The sequence below is a fragment of the Erinaceus europaeus genome, chromosome 3 (genome assembly GCF_950295315.1).
Source record: "Erinaceus europaeus chromosome 3, mEriEur2.1, whole genome shotgun sequence".
Taxonomy (NCBI): Eukaryota; Metazoa; Chordata; class Mammalia; order Eulipotyphla; family Erinaceidae; genus Erinaceus; species Erinaceus europaeus.
In genome coordinates this window covers 75,644,400-75,662,731 of record NC_080164.1, presented here as the reverse complement: position 1 = coordinate 75,662,731, position 18,332 = coordinate 75,644,400, and the positions used below count along the sequence as shown (strand labels likewise).

General features: G+C 39.9%; 1 protein-coding gene and 1 non-coding gene across 5 annotated transcripts in view; both read left to right on the top strand.

Moving 5' to 3' along the window:
* M1AP (meiosis 1 associated protein) overlaps positions 1-18,332 on the top strand; it is a 130,194-nt gene that overhangs the window by 6,623 nt on the left and 105,239 nt on the right. For all 4 annotated transcript variants that reach the window (XM_060187564.1, XM_060187566.1, XM_060187565.1 and 1 more), the window contains exon 2: positions 10,096-10,387. In XM_060187564.1, the coding sequence (XP_060043547.1) occupies positions 10,148-10,387 (240 nt within the window). In that variant the 5' untranslated portion in view covers positions 10,096-10,147. The remainder of the gene's footprint in view (positions 1-10,095; positions 10,388-18,332) is intronic.
* On the top strand, positions 9,222-9,327 carry LOC132537869 (U6 spliceosomal RNA). The gene has a single exon (XR_009549292.1). It is a non-coding gene; the product is annotated as a U6 spliceosomal RNA (small nuclear RNA).

Here is an 18,332-nt window from a genome sequence, read left to right as displayed (position 1 = left end):
AAAATATATTGATATTTAAACTAATTTTTACCTCAGACTTTAAATGTAAGTTAATTTTATCTTTATGAGAATTACGTTGAAAACCTTTGTTCATTTAACTCTGTCTGGTAAGAATATAGCCTTAAAGTTATATTTTTAACCTTAAAGTTAATGTTACCAAACTTTAAACACACATACACATGGTCTTCAATACACAAGGAGAGAAACTTTTGTTACGAAGACATGTCATTTCAAACATGAATTCAGATCTGTACTGTCTTAGCCGTTCGGGGAGTGTGTTGTCCAGCGGTGGCCTCTTGGGCAACTTCACTTCTAGGAATTGTAGGTTGTGATCTCTGCACGAATCTCTGCGTATTCTAGCTCTTCTGCCTTCAGACCCGAGCTGAGGATCTCGGCCAGGGGGCCCAGTTTCAGCAGGGAGCCCATGGTCTCCGGGTGGTCTGGGATCTGTCCAGACTTCATAGCACGAGGGCAGGCAGGCCAGCTGTGCAGAAGGCACGGGCCGAGGTGCCCCGGGGTGGCGGCCATGATAGGCCACCGTGGCCCTGCCCCATGGCCCTGCCATGTCTGCTGCCCTGCTCCCAGCGGCCGAGCAGCATGTAGGAGCCCGCGCCCAATGTCCCACGCCACATGGTGGAAAGCCGGCTCATGCGGGCTGGCATTGGGCAGAAACCACAGAGTGGTCCAGAGATAAATGTTCCAGAAACAGCGAAACAGTCTCGTGAAGAAAGGGCAGAGGCCTTTGGAGATCTCTTCACAAGCAGAAGAGAAGGCTATAGTAAATAGGTAGCCAGATTGTCTTCACTTATCTGAGAGATGCGCATGTCAGGTCCACATGGGTGCCATTTGTTGTTGAAGTTTCGGAGACGCCAGCTGGCCAGGCTAGTGTCGCTGTGGTAGACAGAGACAGAGACTAGGGGACACATGGCTGGGCTGGGAAGCTGTATATCTTTATTCACGAGTGGGCAAACATGTGCTCTCCTGTCTTTCTCCTCTGGTGGCAGAGAGAGACCCTTAAACTAACCACCACACAGAACTCTCCTGCATCCTTCTCCTCACCCAGTGGTGCCAAGAACTCTGGAACTCTGTAGGGGTTCCCTTGGGGCGGGGACAAGCAGGCCGCGAAACTAGCAGGGGCCAAACCAATTTTTCTGGCAGGGGGAGAGCTAGACCAAACCAATTTAAAGCATACAACAATTCCCCCTTTTCTTTTTAACTAAATGACTACATTTAGCCTGCTGGAGCCCCCAAAACATTAACAACCGGATAGCATTAAATTTGTAGATGGCTCTGGTAGTATATTCATTTTGGTGATGTTAATTCTTCCAACCCATGAACATGGAATATCTTTCCACTTCTTTGTGTCTTTTTCAATTTCCTTGAGTAGTGACTCATAATTTTCAATGTACAAGTCTTTCACTTCCTTGGTTAGATTTACTCCTAGATATTTTATTGTTTTTCTTGCTATAGTAAAAGGAATTGATTTCTGGATTTCAACTTCTTCTACCTTAGTGTTTGCATAGAGGAATGCCACTGACTTTTGAATGTTAATTTTGTGGCCTGACACCTTACTGTATTTCTTGATGATTTCCAAAAGCTTCTTGCTGGATTCCTTAGGTTTTTCTGTGTATACTATCATGTCATCTGAAAATAGGGAGAGTTTGACGACTTCTCTTCCAATCTATATCCCTTTAATTCCTTGCTCCTGCCTGATTGCTATGGCAAGAACTTCCAACACTATGTTGAATAGTAATGGTGATAGTGGGCAGCCCTGTCTAGTACCTGATCTGAGGGGAAATGCTTCCAGTTTTTCGCCATTGAGTATGATATTGGCTGTGGGTTTGCTATATATAGACTCCACTATCTTCAGGAATTTTCCATCTATTCCCATTTTTTGTAGTGTTTTGATCATAAGGGGATGTTGTATTTTGTCAAAGGCTTTCTCTGCATCTATTGATATGACCATGTGGGTTTTGGTCTTGCTTTTGTTGATGTGGTGGATCACATTGATTGATTTACGTATATTAAACCAATCTTGCATGCCTGTGATAAACCGCACTTGGTCATGATGAACAATCTTTTTAATATACTGCTGTATCTGTTTGGCTAGAATTTTGTTGAATATTTTAGCATCTATGTTCATTAGAGATATTGGTCTATAGTTTTCTATTTTGGTTGTGTCCCTGTCTGCTTTTGGTATCAGAGTGATGTTGGCTTCATAGAAGCTGGCAGGGAGTATTCCAGTGTCTTGAATCTTCTGGAAGACTTTTAAAAGTAGAGGTACTAGTTCTTCTTTGAAGGTTTTGTAGAATTCATTTATAAAACCATCTGGTCCAGGACTTTTATTTTTGGGAAGATTTTTGATAACTGTTTCAATTTCATTAGCTGTGATGGGCCTGTTCATGTTATCCACTTCCACTTTACTTAGTTTTGGAAGTTGGTAGGTATCTAGGAAATCGTCCATTTCTTCCCGGTTCTCTAGCTTGGTGGCATATAGTTGTTGATAGAAGGCTCACATGATATGTTGAATTTCTACGGTGTCTGTTGTGATATCTCCTCTTTCATTTAGTATCTGATTTATTTGTGTCTTCTCCCTTATTTGTTTTGTGAGTCTGGCTAAAGGTTTGTTGACTTTGTTTACTCTTTTGAAGAACCAACATTTACTTTCATTGATCTTTTGTATGGTTTTCTTATTCTCAATGTTATTTATTTCTGCCCTAACTTTAATGATTTCTGTCCTTCTGGTTGCTTTAGGGTTCCTTTGTTCGTCTTCTTCTAGGTCTTTAAGACGTGCAATCAGGCTGTTTATTTGTGCTTTTTTTTGTTTGTTTGTTTCCTAATGTGTGCTTGTATAGCCATGAACTTCCCTCTCAGTACTGCCTTAGCTGTGTCCCAAATATTTTGATAGCTTGTGTCTTCATTTTCATTGAACTCTCAAAACATTTTGATTTCTTCCTTGATTTCCGTTTTGACCCAGAAGTTAAGAAGTGTACTGTTGAGCTTCCACATTTTAGTACTATTACTAGTCTTTTGTTGATTGTTAAGTGTTAGTTTAATTCCACTGTGGTCTGAGAAGATGCTTGTGATGATTTCAATGCTCTTGAATTTGCTGATGCTGTTTTTGTGGCCTAACATATGGTCTATCCTTGAGAATGACCCATGTGGATTTGAGTAAAATGTGTATTCCAGTTTCTAGGGTGAATGATTCTGATAATGTCTAATAGCTTTAGTTTATCTATCTCTTAATTTAGCTCTCTCATATCTTTATTGATTTTCTACCTGGATGATCTGTCAAGTTGAGATAGTGGGGTGTTAAAGTCCCCTACTATGACTGTGTTGCTGTTACTATATTGCTGTAGCTCTTTCAGTAGACGTTTGATGTATTTAGATGGCTTCTCATTGGGTGCATAGATGTTAATAATTGTTAAGTCCTCTTGATTGACTGATCCTCTGTGCATTAAGGTTCATCCCTATTCTTTTAAATTTTATTGATTTTAAATTCTATCATATCAGATATGAGAATAGCTTTTCCTGCCCTTTTTTGTGGGCCATTGGCTTGTATGATAGTTTTCCATCCTTTCACTTCGAGTCTGTGATTTTCTTATTGAGTTAGTTGGGTTTCCTTTATACAGCATATTGCTGGGTTGTATTTTCTGATCCATCTTCCTACTCTGTGTCTTTTAATAGGTGAATTCAGGCCATTGACATATATTGATATCATAGATTGAAGATATTTTAACACCATTCTTATAGAATTTTAGAGTGTTCTGATATATGACCTATTTATGGTGGTTTATAGGAGACCTTTCAGAACTTCTTTCAGGGCAGGCTTGGTGATAGTTGATTCCTTCAACTGTTGCTTGTCTGAGAACGTTTTGATGCCTCTCTCTAGTCTGAATGATAGTCTAGCAGGATATAGTATTCTTGGCTGAAAGCCTTTCTCATTGAGCACTCGATAGATATCTTGCCATTCTCTTCTGGCCTGAAGTGTTTGTGTGGAGAAGTCTGCTGCTAATCTTATGGGTTTTCCTCTGCAGGTGACTCTTTGTTTTTCTCTTGCAGCCTTCAGGATCCTTTCTTTATCCTTATTCCTTTCCATTCTAAGTATGATGTGTTTTGGTGTCTTTAAGTCTGGGTTAATTCTGTTTGGGACCCTCTGGGCTTCTTGAATCTTTATGTCTTTGATGTTGTCTAGACTAGAGAAGTTTTCAGCTATTATGACCTGAAGAATGCTTTCTTCCTCTCCCTCTCTTTCTTCCTCTGGTAAGCCAATAATGCGTATATTGTTTCTTTTGCAGTCATCCCATAGGACTCTGTTGTTGTTTTCAGCATCTGTTAATCTCTTTTTGAGATCTCTTACTTCTTTTTTAATTGTCTCTAATTCGTCCTCGATCTTGCTAATTCTGTCTTCAGCATCATTGATTCTATTCTCTCTGCCCTCTACTGTTTTCTGGAGTTCATCTGTTTTGTTACTCTGTTCTGATACTGTTTTAGCTTCTTCAGCTAGTTGTGTTCTTAGCTCAGCGATTTCAGCTTTCAACTCTCTAATAACCTTGAGATAATTAGTGTTTTCTTCTCATTTGTTGTTCCTGTATTTGTGATTACAATTCTTTCAAACTCTTTACTCACTCCTGTGATTATTTCATTAGCTAGTGTTTGGATGTTGAACTCATTATTTTGTGCTTCACCCTTTGCAGGGCTTTTAGCTGGACTCTTGTCCTGGTTTGTTTCTCCATTATTTCTTCTTGTTGGTTTAACCATTTTATAAATTATGTTATGAGTTCCCTCTCTCAGTACTTTTCAAATTACTTATCACTATTTCCTGGATTGACTTGTGTCTAAGTAAGGTAATTAAAGAGTTCACAGTTCTGGAAGTTAACAGTTGTTTCAATAGTATTTTAATCCCTGAGTTGGAGCTCAGTGGTTTAAAAGCCTCTTTTTCTTTTTCTTCCCTGTAGGCTATGGGAGCCTGAGGGCTTTTAAACTACAAGTAGGCTTCTTAGCTTAATCACTGACTCCTGATCAAGAGATAAAGCAGGGTGTGGCAGAGATACTCCAGTGGTTATGCAAAGAGACATTCACAGCCCCACCGTAATGCCACCGAGGTATATGTCTTCTCCTGAGTTTCCTGGCTAGATCTCTGTCCCCTGGTGTCCCTCCCTGCTGCCCCTCCAGACTCTGAGGGCAGTAGCAATAGGGACCCAGAGTTGCACTTGGTGAGTCTCCGGAGAATCCTCTCCTCCCCTCAGCTGTCCCCTTGTTGGTGGAACAGACTGGAGGTGGTGTCTCAACTGACAAACTGCCAGACTGTTACCAGCCACTTAATCTCTCCCTAGGCTCCTCTCTGTCACCAGCCACACGTGTTTGCACTCACCGGTGACCTGGTGGGTTCCTGTGGTCATTCCAGTCCTGTCTCATTTTCGGTGCCAGGTGGTCTCCTTTGGTATTCCTAGTTGATCCAGGAGAGGAGAGGAGAGGAGAGAAGAGAAAGAGATCTGCTGCTGCTTGTAGCCCCACCTCCAGAAGTCTCTCTCTTAGATAATTTTTAAAGATCTTAACTTCCATAGTTTTTCTGTGAATTCTCATAATCATATCTGTCTCTCTCTCTCTCTTTTAAAGCAGGTGTTTATTTGGTTTTTTTATTTTTTTATAGGAACACTGATTAGATCTAGCTCATGGTGGTGGGGAGATTGAACCTGGGACTTCTGGAGCCTCAGGCATAAGAGTATCTTTGCATAACATGTCTGCTGTCATTAGGCTGTCTGCCCCCAATCACTTTTCTTTTGAACTGTTGGATTTGGAGGGTGTTATGTTAAGTAAGATAAGTCAGAAAGAGAAAAATAAATACTAGATGACCTCACTCATGTTAGATACAAAGAAACAAAGCAAAGGAATAGACACAACTAACCCAGAGCTAACCCTTGGATTTAGATCTCAGAGATTGGGTTCCCAGAGAGGGCAGACAATAAGGGACACAAAGGTCATAGGAAGTATAGTAGGTTAGGTGGTAGTGGCAGGATATATGCACTTTGGTTGTGGGTTTATTATGACTACTTTTTTTTGAAGAAGTGTGAAAAAAAATTCCTGGAACATACTATGTTGTAAGCTGATGTTACCTCAATGTATGTGTGTGTGTGTGTGTGTGTGTGTGTGTGTGTGTGTCTGTGTGTGTGTGTGTTTCTCAATGTAGTACCTTGAGGGCCTCATGCATATGCAGTACCACCACTGAGTGACCGCAGAATCATCTGACCCTTGAACTTACTTTGTGGGGAGATATTTGACTATCTGTGTGCCTCAGGCTCCTGGTCCACTCTCCACTGCCGCATTTACCATTTACCGGAGTGGTGCTTTGACCTTTCTCTCTTGCTCACTCTCATCATATCTTTATTTTTTTTTCTGCCTCCAGGGTTATCACTGTGGCTCAGTGCTGTCACTACAAATCCACTGCTCCCTGCGACCTCCCCCCCCCCCATTTTATTCAATATGACAGAGAGAAATTGAGAGGGGGAGGGGTGGGGTGATAGGGAGAGAGAAAGACAGACACCTGCAGACCTTCTTCATTGCTAGTGAAGCATTCCTGCCACACGTGAAGAGCAGGGGCTGGAACCCGGATCCTTGTGTTGGGGGTCCTTCTGCATGTGTGCTTAACCAGATGTGCCACTGCCCAGCCTCTGCTATTTCTATCTACCTATCTACCTATCTACCTATCTATCTCTATCTATCTATCTATCTATCTATCTATCTATCTATCTATCTGTCTATCTATGTATCTTTTGTGGAACTCTTTTCCCTATTTATAATGTGAAATAAATAAAAATAAAACCTAAAAAATACATTTCTTAAGTGGTTTTTAGAACACCTAGAGTTTCTTTTCTTTGTTTTTAGTTAGTTTTTTGTTTCATATATTTGTCTGGGAATTTGACCATTATAAAACACATTGGCATAAAGTGCAAGGACCGACCTAAGGATCCCGGTTCAAGCCCTGGCTCCCCACCTGCAGGGGAGTTGCTTCACAAGCGGTGAAGCACGTCTATAGGTATCTTTCTCTCTCCCTCTCTGTCTCCCCTTCCTCTCTCCATTTCTCTCTGTCCTGTCCAACAGTGGCAACATCAACAACAACAACAATAATAACTACAACAACAATAAAACAAGGACAACAAAAGGGAAAATAATTTTTAAAAAATTTATATAAAAAATTTCCATGTTTGAATATTTATAACAATGCCTCCTTCTCATTCTGATGTTGATTTTATGCTTTCATATTTTTTTAATTTAGCCCCTGGGATAAGTAGTGTATGTTGTCATGAAAGAAAGAAGGCAAAGTCCTTAAAGGCAAAGAAGACAGCAGGAGCAATAGCACTGAAATAAATGGTATATTTTGGCTTATTTCAGTGAAAATATTGAGATGAAGGGGGTCGGGTGGTGGTGCACCCAGTTAAGTGCACATAGCACCATTCACAAAGACCCAGGTTCAAAGCCCTGCTCCCCCACCTGTAGGGGGGACACTTCATAAATGGTGAAGCAGGCCTCTCTCTCTCTTTCTCTCCCTCTCCCCCTCTCCCCCCCTCCCTTTTCCTTTCTCTCCCTCTCCCTTTCTCTCCTTCCCTCCATCCTTCTCTCCCTCTATCTATCTACCCCTCCTCTCTCAATTTCTTTCTGTCCTTTCAAAAGAAGAAAAAGAAAAAAAGGAAAGCTTGAGATGAATAATAACCTGCAACAGTCTAAAGATCAAGTGAAAAAGAATCTTGAAGAAAGCATAAATTTATTTTATAAGTGATGGGGTCAACCAATGGGAGAAATGTAGTAGTATTCTCTTTTAAGAGTTGCAATAGGGGGAGTCGGGCAATAGTGCAATGGGTTAAGCACAGGAGGCGCAAAGCACAAGGACCGGCATAAGGATTCAGGTTTGAGCCCCCGGCCCCCCACCTGCAAGGGAGTCACTTCACAGGCAGTGAAGCAGATCTGCAGGTGTCTGTCTTTCTCTCCCCTTCTTTGTCTTCCTCTCCTCTCTCCATTTCTCGCTGTCGTATCCAACAATGATGACGGCAATAACAACAATAAAACAACAATGGCAACAAAAGGGAATAATTTTTTAAATTTATTTTTTATTTAAGGAAGGAAAAATTAACAAAACCATAGGGTAGGAGGGGTACAACTCCACACAATTCCCACCACCCAATCTCCATATCCCATCCCCTCCCCTGATAGCTTTCCTATTCTCTATCCCTCTGGGAGCATGGACCCAGGGTCGTTGTAGGTCGCAGAAGGTGGAAGGTCAGGCTTCTGTAATTGCTTCCTCGCTGAACATGGATTTGACTGGTCGATCCATACTCCCAGTCTGCCTCTCTCTTTCCCTAGTAGGGTGGGTCTCTGGGAAAGCAGAGCTCCAGGACACATTGGTGGGGTCTTCAGTCCAATGAAGCCTGGCCGGCATCCTGATAGCATCTGGAACCTGGTGGCTGAAAAGAGAGTTAAGCCAAACAAACTGTTGAGCAATCACGGACCCAAAGGTTGGAATAGTGGAGAAGAAGTGTTAGGGAGTTACTCACTGCAAACTCTAGTGTACTTCTGCTTTCAGGTATATATTTTGCACTAGTTTATGGATACCTGTGAACAAATGCTCTCTTTCACACAACCTGGTGTATATCTAGGTTTTGGGACTTTGTTAGAAAGTGATCCACCTGGGATAGAATTAGAGTATACTATGAAAGGAAAGGTCTCACCCAAGTAATGAAGCTGAAGCGTTGTCATTCCACACCTGTAGTCTCTGGACATAGTCTGAGCTGAAGCATGTTGAGGTGGTAATTGTTGTGTTGATTAGGTTGCGATCGGCAGATATAATATTATTTGATATAGATTGGGAGAGGCATGCAGGAAAGTGGGCCCTATCCTAAGGTTTCAGGACTAGGGGAAATATAGGCTCTATAGTGGAGATGTAAGGTTCCTGCTGTCTTAGGGTTCAAAAAGACAATGAATAGTTAATGTTATCATCACATTATTTGGTAATTGGGTTAACTTTTAAAAGTTCTTTTGTTAGGGTTTGCTGTATAGTACCCAGTGTCTTATATAGCGGTGCCACTGGTTGTTATAAATAAATAATTTTATAAATTATTTATTGTTATAAATAAATTTATTTATAAATTTTTTAATGATTTGTCTATTTATAAATTATTTATTGTTATAAATAAATAATTTTTTTTTAAAAAAGAGTTGCGATGTGGGTCCTCACTTTGGCAGTACATATACTAAAACTGGACCGATAGGGAGAAGATTAGCATAGCCCCAGGCAAGGATGACATGCAAATTCGTGAAGCATTCCATATTAAAAAAAAAAAAGAGTTGCAATGTGGGGCTATCCAGATAGCTCATCAAGTAGGCTGTGTGCCTTTCCATGCACATGACCCAGGATTGAATTCCAGCATCACATGGAAGGTATCATGGCACTGGAAGAAGCTCCAGGTCTGGGGTATTTCTCCTTATTCTCTGTGTGTCTGAATCAAGAAATGGTGGTGAAATCACATATGTGCAAGAAAGATCGTGGCTCCACAAAAAGTAAAGGAACTATTTGATTGTCGGGAAAGATGTGATTTATGATTTTTCTATGCAAAAATGATCTATGATTTTTCTATGCAAAAATGCATCGTGACTTTTCCGACAACCTAATATCATGAATTATAATATGTTCCTAATAAACAACTGTGCTAACTGCTGTTAGAGTTGCTAAGGCAGGTCCCCCACTTTGGGGAAGCTGCCTATATAGTGGGAGAGATGGTCACAGAAACAAATTACAGTACAATAAATGCTTATGAATAAGCAAACTTTTTACGGGCAGATAGCTTGCTATGAGCTGAAGTTTGCTGTTTGTGTAAATTCTTATTAGCTCTAATTGGTGTCTATAATTTTTTTTTTTTACTATTTCCACTCTACCTTACATAACAATCATCTAGATTCCCTGAGAATTGTTAATATGGGATAGCCTAGACAATCTTGAGTTGGTAATCAGTCTGATTGCTGGAATTTGTCTCCTAGAATTATTTCAATAGAACATAACGTTATAGTTTATAAAAGTTTTTGATTTCTCTTAACTCCCTATAGGTGTAGAGAATATCCAGGTAGTAACTGCAGTTCTGCCTCTGGTCTGGCTACCATGTATCATGGACGAACTACTGGTAAAGGGCTGTCTACTGCTACACAGATTTACCAACAACCTCCAAGGATTCTCATTATACATATCACTCTACCATCCTGGGCTGACATCTGTTCCAACCTCTGTGAGGCTCTGCAGAACTTTTTCTCTCTAGCCTGTGGCTTAATGGGGCCCAGTCGCATGTCCCTCTTCAGCTTATACATGGTACAAAATCAGCATGAGTGCATCCTCCCCTTTGTGGTAAGTATTTCTATGTTTGTCTGCTTTATCTTAAAATAAAAAATGACTTTTGTAGAACAGAGGTCACTAATCATATCACATAGCCACAGTTATCAAAATTGGGTGGTATTGGTGGAGTCATAGAGATCAGAGGAACAGACTGGATAAAACCAAATATTAATAACCCAAAAGAAGTATAGAATTATATGTTGTTGCCTCCTTTCACACCTGAACCTCTACCTATGGCAACCCGTTGGCTACTGAGCACTTGTAGTCGCAAACCTCTGGTTGCAGTCCAGGTTCATTGAAACACATACCCACAGCCCAGGTCCTCATGAAGCACCAAACACAATGAGAAGAGAGAGGAAATTACTCACACCGATGAATCAAGACAACTTGAAGAAAACCCTAAATTCAATAGAAGCATGTAAATTTCCTAAAGATAACTTCAAGAGAATAGTCCTGAGGATGCTCACTGAAAGGAGAAATTTCATGAAAAAAAAAAAAGGAAGAAAGAAAGCATGAGGGAGTCGGGCGGTAGCGCAGCGGGTTAAGGGCACATAGCGCAAAGAACAAGGACCGCATAAGGATCCCGGTTCCAACCCCCGGCTCCCCACCTGCAGGGGAGTCGCTTCACAGGCGGTGAAGCAGGTCTGCAGGTGTCCCCCTCTCTGTCTTCCCCTCCTCTCTCCATTTCTCTCTGTCCTATCCAACGATGACATCAATAACAACAACAATAACTACAACAAGAATAAAAAGACAGCAAGAGCAACAAAAGGGAAAATAAATAAATAAGATTTTTTTTTAAAAAAGCATGAGAGAAAGTACAAGTGCTACCAAAAAATCATAGAACTAACAAATGCTGTAGCTGAACTAAGAAAATAAGTAGATGGGACCATTGTCAGAAAGACAGGAGCTAATGATCAAAATAATGAACTCAAGGGGGCTGGGCAGTGGCACACCTGGTTAAGAGCACGTATCACCACATGCAAGGACCAGGGTTCGAGCCCCCTACTCCCCACCTGCAGGGAGTATACTTCACAAGTGGTGAAGCAGGTCTGCAGGGGTCTTTCTCTCTGCCTCCCTACCCCTCAATTTTTCTTTGTCCTGTCAAATAAAAATAGAAAGAAAAAAATGGACACCAAGAGTAGTGGATTTTTCTTGCAAGCACCAAGTCCCAGTGATAACCTTGATGACAAAAAAGAAAAAGGGAAATAATAATAATGAACTCAAGGATTTGGTAGAGGAAATTATTCTTAAAGTGATAAATAAAAACTAAAACAAAGGAAATGAGAATTATGAGACACATGTAGAGGACCAACATCGCTTCATAGGAGTCCCAGAAAGAGAAGAGAAAGAGTCTTAAAGAATAGAAACAGAAGAGAATTCTTATTTGAAGAATTAGCAATACCAAGTGTTTCTGCGAATGTGAAGAAACCATAACTCTCAGTGCTGACAGGAAGACAAAAAATAAAATACAAATACTTTTTAAAGTTTTCTTTTTACAAAAAAAGCATTTTATATCACAAATTTTAAGGAATTTCCAAGCACAATTAAATTTATTTTTTTTTAAAAAACTCTCATGCTTCTTAACTTACAACTTGTTGTACATGATAACAATATTCCCCTGAACAGGTCCAGTGTGAGACCCTCCTTCTATTGTATTTTTTTTCTTTTTCCTTTTTCTTTCATCCTTCCTCTCTTTTCTTTCTTCCTTCCTCTCTCTCTCTCTCTCTCTCTCTCTCTTTTACCAAGCTTATCACTGGGCTTATGTCTGAACAATGGATCCACTTTTCCCAGTAGCCATTTTTTTCCTCTTTTCTTTTTCTTTTTAATTGATAGAGAAATTGACAGAGAAAAGGAAACTAGAGAGGGAGAGAGGAAGAGAGGCACCTGCAGCACTGTTTCACTGCCTGAGAAGTTTCCCCCTGCGGGTGGAGACTGGGAGCTTGAACAAGGGCTCTAGCACATGGTAACATGTGCACACTAACAGGTGCAACAAAGCCCCAACCCCTCATGTAATTTTTTTTGAGTTAAATATATATCTTCCCCATACCCCAGCAGCTCCATTCCCAGGAATTTATCCAACAGAAATGAAAACATACAGCCACACAAATACATATAGATGAATGTTCATGGCAGCATTAATCATAAGTGTCCCAAGCTATCAGCAATCAGAATGTTTACTAACGGGTGAATGGCAAAACAAAATATATATAACTCTCACTACATAGTATCCATTGATATAGCCTGTGAATACATAGTGATAGCAGTATTTATGACCTTGTGGCAGGCATTCGCTTGATTATGTCATTTTTTCTTTTTCACATACATATTTTTATTTATTTATTTTCCCTTTTGTTGCCCTTGTTGTTTTATTGTTGTAGTTGTTATTGTTGTTGTTGTTGATGTTGTTGTTGTTAGATAAGACAGAGAGAAATGGAGAGAAGAGGGGAAGACAGAAAGGGGAGAAAAAGATACCTGCAGACCTGCTTCACTGCCGACTACCCTGCAGGTGGGTAGCGGGGGCCTCGAACCGGGATCCTTACTTCAGTCCTTGCACTTCGCGCCACGTGTGCTTATCATTTTTCTTTTTTTTTTTATTGCGGGCGCTAATGGTTCACAGTGCAGTCGTTGGCGCATGGGTACAGTTTTTCATCACCCTGTGAAAGTTCTCTGTAAAGCCCTCTCACCCATAAGCTAGGTCCTCTTACATCACCATGCACCAGGACCCAGGCTTCTCTTCAGCCCCTCCCTCCCCTTTCTTTCCCAGAGTCCTTTTCTTTGATGTAATATATCATGTCCAGTCCAAGTTTTACTTTGTGTTCTCCCTCCCTGTCCCTGTTTATTAAGTCCCTCCTGTAAGTGAGAACATTCAGTATTTGTCCTTATGTCTTTGGCTTATTTCATTTAACATGTCATTTTCCTTATGCATATCTGTGTCCCATGATCACGTTTAGTTGTAATGTCCCGCTTGGTGCCTGCACTACAAATCCACTGCTCCTGGCGGCCTTTTTTTCTATTTGTTGTTGTTCCATTATTGCTGTTGTTGTTGTTGGAGACTGAACTGAGAGAAATCGAGAGAGGAGGGGAAAACAGAGAGGGAGAGAAAGACAACTGCAGACCTGCCTCACCACTTGTGAAACCACCCAACTGCAGTTGGGGAGCCAAGGGCTAGAACTGGTTTTTCTTAAGCCCAGACCTTGTGCTTCATGCCATGTTCGTTTAACCCAGAGCGTTACTGCCAGGCTTGTAATGTATTCTTCTTTCTTAAAAATACCTATTTATGAGAGGAGAAGATGAACCAAAGCATCACTCTGGTATATGAAGTACTGGGGAGTGAACTCAGGAACTCATACACACAAATCTGGCCCTCTGCCCACTATTCCACCTCCCAAGTTGGTGTAATGTATCTTTACTCTCAGGTCTTAGCAGTAAAGATTAAAGAGTGATCTGGAAGGGAAAACAGATTATAGCCAACATAGATTTCGAAAAAGTGAGTTCATGTCTAAACAAAGATAAATGAATGTGGGTTTTTTTTTTTTTCCATCCTAAGGTGATCTCATATGACTCTGGCAAGTCTCAGTACATTTGGCTTTAGATTCCCTTGACTCATTAGGAAAAAGATAATTTTAGACAATTTTAGGCTGGGAACCTCAGGGGAAATTTCAAGCCATATTTTGCTCCAAAATAATAATAGTATCACTCCTGGTTAAAACCTCCAGCAAAATCACTGGAACAGTACTGTTATCTTATGCATAAACAATATAATCTTTTCCAGTGGAGGGAAAGTGTTAATTTCATTTCATTGCCTCTAACGTATATAGTTATGGCAATGTTATCTCAAAAGACAATAGCATGGTCTGGGAGGTGGCGCAGTGGCTAAGGCACTAGACTCTCAAGCATGAGGTCCTGAGTTTGATCCCTGGCAGAAGATGTACCAGAGTGATGGCTGGTTCTTTCTCTCCTCCTATCTTTCTCATGAATAAAGAAATAAATTCTTAAAAAAAAAAAAAAGACAATCGCAAGTGGAAAATCTTGACCAAGATGAACAGCTCTCTTCATATTTAGTCTGAGTATAATAAAATAATCCTGAAATTTTTATAACAGATCATGGCTGAAGATTCATAATTAAAATATTAAAACTCCTTTTTTACCCATTGTCTCTTAATATGAATAAGTGTGACCAAAATGATTCATCACTCAAATCAGAACTTCAGAAAAACTCCCTTATTTGGAAGATCTAACCAATTATTTTACTTTTTCATGAGAACATTATCTAAATAATCTATGATTGGTATATTAGGACTTAGTGTGCTCTATTTTGACTCTAGCATGTACTTCCTCATCTTAATTGCTGACATTCAAATATAATCATTCAATTTGGTAAATAATAGGGAGATATTAGACAGTATAAAGGTAAACTCCAATAAAGATAATACAATAAGCTGTAATTGGATACTGCAGGGAAAGGAGCGGAAGAAAGGAAATAAACAAATTTAATCAGTGTTCATTGTGGAGGTTTCCATCATTGTTCATTAATGGATACTGCTAAAGAAATAATGGAATTATGGAATTCAAAAGATAAACACTAATACAAACCTTCTTAATTATTACTACAAACATATAGAGAACAAGTAAATGTTACACAATAATTTTTTTGAAAGCTAGGTCAACAAAACATACCTTAAAATTATGTAACTAAAAGCAAACATATCAGTCATATCAACAAATAGAAGTGTGCTAAGTACAACTATTAAAATATTTTAAATGTATTTATTTGATTAGAAAGCAAAGTTCTGCTCTATTCAAGAGACACGGTTCCAACAAAGTGTTTTGAAAAAATGAAAATAAAAGGGATAGTAAAGTACATATATGAAGCAAATATATATATATATATATATCTTCCCTCTTCCTGAAAAAAAATGAAGAATATAATCTTACTAGAAGACTGAGTTTATAGTAAGCAAACAAACAAACAAAAAAAAACTAAATGAGAGTTTTTACTATAAGGACAAAAAGCACAGAAGAGTAGAAAACTACCAAGTAAAGCATATAGAAGGTATTCAGCACAGAGGGTTTGTTAGAGGAAGTTTTTTTTTTTTTTGAGAGGATTAGTGATTTGCAGTAAATACAGTGTTGGTATATGGGTAAAATTTTTAGTTTTCTGTAAAACACTCTCACCCCCAGCCTGAGTCTTCCTCCACCACCAAGCACCAGGACCTGCAAGTCTTCCCTCCCTCCCCACCCCCCAGAGTCCTTTACTTTGGTGCAATACACCAAAAGCGAGTTATTTTTTAAAATGTCAGTTTGAGCAAGGGAAACAGCATAATAGCTATGCAAAAGACTTCTGGGCCTGAGGCTCTGGTCCCAGGTTCAATCCCCAGCACCACCGTAAGCCAGAGCTGAGCAGTGCTCTTGTCTTTCTCTCTGTATCTTTCCATATTTTTCTATGTGTCTCTGTCTCTTTCTCACTAAAGTAAAATAAAAATATTTTAAAAGTTAATTTTGAGTAATATGTACCAAATAATAAGATATCAACATATTATGTTACATCATGGTATATATAAAATGCATATGTGATATATTAAAATCCTAAAATGTTATTGCATATATATCTCCACCCTCATGAAATTTTCATAGAATATTCAAAAAATTACTATACGTCACAAATGAACCCTCAAACTCTAAGAAATTCCAGGACCAGGTGGTGGTACACCTGGTTGAGTGCAAATGTTACAATGTGCAAGGGCCTGAGTTCAGGTCCCTGATCCATACCTACAGGGGGAAAGATATGCCAGTGGTGAAGCAGGGTTGCAAGTGTCTCTCTGTCTCCCTCTCTATCACCCCTTTCCCTCTCAATTTCTGACTGTCTCTATCCAATAAATGAAGATAATTTTTAAAAATTTTTAAATAGAAATTCCATATAGTACAGATAGTTCAGTCAACATTTCTTGAACATGCTCTAATAAAACTAGAAACAAATAATGTCTATGACATTAAATAACATTTATGTCTAGATTACAATGTGTATAGAAAATAATAATAACAGGGGGCCAGGCAGCAGCACACTGGGTTAAGTACACATAGTACCAAGCACAAGAACCCACACAAGGATCCTGCTTCCAGCCCTGGCTCCCAACCCACAGGGGGGTCCCTTCACAAGCAGTGAAGCAGATCTGCAGGTGTCTATCTCACTCTGCCTCTCTACCTTCCCCTCCTCTCTCAATTTCTCTCTGTCCTATGCAATAAAAAAAAAATGGGAAAATATGGTCACCAGGAGCAGTGGATTCATAGTGCAGGCAGTGAACCCCAGCAATAACCCTGGAGGCGAAAGAAAGAAAGAAAGAAAGAAAGAAAGAAAGAGGAAAGAAGGAAAGAAAAAAAAGAAAGAAAGAAAGAAAGAAGGAAAGAAAGAAAGAAATCTAAGAGATACCAAAAAAGAGATGATTCTAAGAAGAAAATTCATTTTTAAACTATATTAGTTTAATTAAATTATATTAGTAAAACAAATGAAGCAATAGATTCAAGGGGGGAAAAGCAAGCATAGGTAAAGCTGAAGGAAAGAAGTAATAAAGATAAAAATAAAAGGTAGTGGATATAAAAATAGAAAATAGTAGAACAAACTAATAATTCCAAGTTTGTGCTTCAATAAAAATAAGACATAGATAAACAATTAGTTAATTTAGCTTTAGAAAAAGGCAGGAAACATGCACAAAATAAGTAACCACAGATGTACTTCTGTGTAATACATAATTTTCTGTTAAAATGTAATTTTCAAGAGTAAATTCAGGATACCTTATCTGGATAGTTCTTCTCATTTGTGGAGCCCAGCCACAACTGCACTGGAGGAAGCTTTGATGATGTGGTATGTTTCTCTCTTTCTCTGTCTCTCTACACCTATCTGAAAAAGTTGACCTGGCATGATGATGATGCCCCAGTGAGGACAAAGAGAGAGACAGACAGACAGACAGACAGACAGACAGAAAAGTGAATTCAGAAGAAAGAGAACATCTAAACTTATCATTTCCCATAGGGAGAATAGAGTAAGTTGTCAGGGAGTTGGGTGGTAGCACAGCGGGTTAAGCCCACGTGGCATGAAGCTCAAGGACTGGTGTAAGGATCCAGGTTCAAGCCCCCCCGCTCCCCACTAACAGGGTAGTCGCTTCACAGGCAATAAAGCAAGTCTGCAGGTGTCTTTCTCTCCCCTCTCTGTCTTCCCCTCCTCTCTCCATTTCTCTCTGCCTATCCAACAACAATGACAGCAATAACAACAATAATAACTACAACAACAATAAAAAACAAGGGCAACAAAAGGCAAAATAAATAAATATAATTTTTTTTTAAATTAGTTGTCAAAGTTATCTTCCTTAAAAATAAAGTACTGGATCTTCCTGTTCCGGAGGCGGAGCTACGAGCAGCAGATCGCTTTCTCTCCTCTCCTCTCCTCTCCCGGATCAACTAGGAATACCAAAGGAGACCACCCGGACCGAAACAAGACAGGACTAGAATGACCACAGGAGCCCAGTAAATCACCCGTGAGTACAAACACGCGTGGCTGGTGACAGAGAGGAGAGAGGGGCCTAAGGAGAGATTAAGTGACTGCTAACAGTTCAGCAGTTTATCAGTGGAGACACCACCTCCAGTCTGCTCCACAACAAGGGGACAGCTGAAGGGAGGAAAGGACTCCCCAGAGACTCACCAAGTGCAACTCTGAGTCTCCATTGCTACTACCCTCAGAATCTGGAGCAGCGACAGGGAGGGACACCAGGGGACAGAGATCTAACCGGGAAACTCAGGAGAAGACCTATACCTCGGTGGCATAACTGAGGGGCTATGAAAGTCTCTTTGCATAACCACTGGATTATCTCTGCCACACCCTGCTTTATCTCTTGGTCAGGAGTCAGTGATAAAGCTAAGAAGCCTATTGACAGTTTAAAAGCCCTCAGGCTCCCATAGCCTACAG